The sequence below is a fragment of the Penaeus chinensis genome, chromosome 8 (genome assembly GCF_019202785.1).
Source record: "Penaeus chinensis breed Huanghai No. 1 chromosome 8, ASM1920278v2, whole genome shotgun sequence".
NCBI classification, from domain to species: Eukaryota; Metazoa; Arthropoda; class Malacostraca; order Decapoda; family Penaeidae; genus Penaeus; species Penaeus chinensis.
Genome location: NC_061826.1, coordinates 13,822,924 through 13,824,363, shown reverse-complemented (window position 1 = coordinate 13,824,363; position 1,440 = coordinate 13,822,924). Strand labels below are relative to the sequence as shown.

The following is a 1,440-nucleotide window of genomic DNA, read 5'->3' as shown; positions in this document are numbered from 1 at the left end:
TTTTCCCGCAAGAAATTTACTGCAATATCCATACTCTAAACGCAAATTGTGATTTCATTTTATCGTGACTGCCTAATTGCCTCCTGATCGCGAAGGCAGGTCCTATGATAAGTACCCTTTTTATGGGCATTTGCAAAGATTACAAGGGGCATAGGTGTGACTGTATTGTCGGGGAAAGAGAATTAAAGAAAAAAAAAAAAAGTAACCACTGTTCTGTAAAAAAAAAAAATAATAATGAATACAAAACAAATCGTTTTTTAATATATGCATAATAGGAGAAAATTATATACAGTAGGCCTATAAGAGAGTCGTGTAATATATGCTCTCCCTTTGAGAAGATTTGAAAATTCATAAATACCTCTCAAAATATAATGTCATTCCCTGGAGAAAAAAACAACAGCAAATAAAAAAAAAAAAAGTTAAATTATAATGTTTTGTCTTTTAAAGCTCACAGAATATTCGTTGACAAACTTAAGGGCTTCCTAAGAACCGTTTGACTCCAGGACCATAGTAGAAGTTGCCTTTTTCAATTTTATCTCTGAGATATCAAAGTTAACACTTGAGGAGTACTCTTATTCACATCTTAAGATATCTTATAATTATAATTTAATGTAATAATGAAGTATAATCACTATTGCAGTGAATCTCAAGTATGTAATGACTAAAATATTACCTATTTAGTATATCTTTTATCAGGGCTACTCAACTATTCTGAGCAAAGGTCCAGTTAGACAAGTTCCAATATATGCAGAGGTCCGGATAAATATTTTACAGATAGTGTTCCTATATGTCCCCTAAATTACCCTATAGTCAGTCGAGGAAACACATTCATATTATTTAATTATCCTTTTCTCCTGGAGCCTGGGGTCCCCGCTACAACACTCAAAAGGTCAGGATTCGGGCCTCGGACCAGTTGAGTAGCCCTGTCTTATATATTACATTTGTTATTGTGTCAGTTGACACAAGGAAATTGTAGTAAACAAAGATAAAACGTCTTAAATGAAGTTTGACAATAAGTACAAGAGTGGCAGGGAAGTTTTCCGTACCATTACGGAGTTATCTCCAACAAATGTGAAAACGCAGTACTGTTGTCCGTCTCTCAAAAGGACGATTCAAAGACGTTTCCAGACCTGTCTTAAACTTCGGCCGACTGAGGACCAAAAATCAGAGGAGATTTTCGTGAGGATACAGAGACAAAATCTCCAAGTCTAAGATTTTTTTTCTGCTAAAGACAAATTTCGGAGTCTATGACCTTTCATGAAGATCTGGGTAAACACGGAGGAACATTTTTTTGTCAGAAATATAGCTCCAAGGGTGCTAATGAAGATGATGAATTTTGAAAAAGCGTAATATTCTCTATTGCTCTCGATTTTGAGAATACACATTTCTTGGTATATTTTCTCCTTGCATATTGGCAGATTTAGTGAATTGTTCCCTCAC

At 34.7% G+C, this 1,440-nt stretch overlaps 1 protein-coding gene across 1 annotated transcript in view; it reads left to right on the top strand.

Annotated features, from left to right (window-relative positions):
* Positions 1–921, top strand: part of LOC125027780 (3-hydroxyanthranilate 3,4-dioxygenase-like) — a 24,413-nt gene extending 23,492 nt beyond the window's left edge. The window contains exon 6 of the mRNA XM_047616917.1: positions 811–921. Coding sequence (XP_047472873.1) covers positions 811–921 — 111 coding nt within the window. The remainder of the gene's footprint in view (positions 1–810) is intronic.
* Positions 922–1,440: the final 519 nt, after the last annotated feature.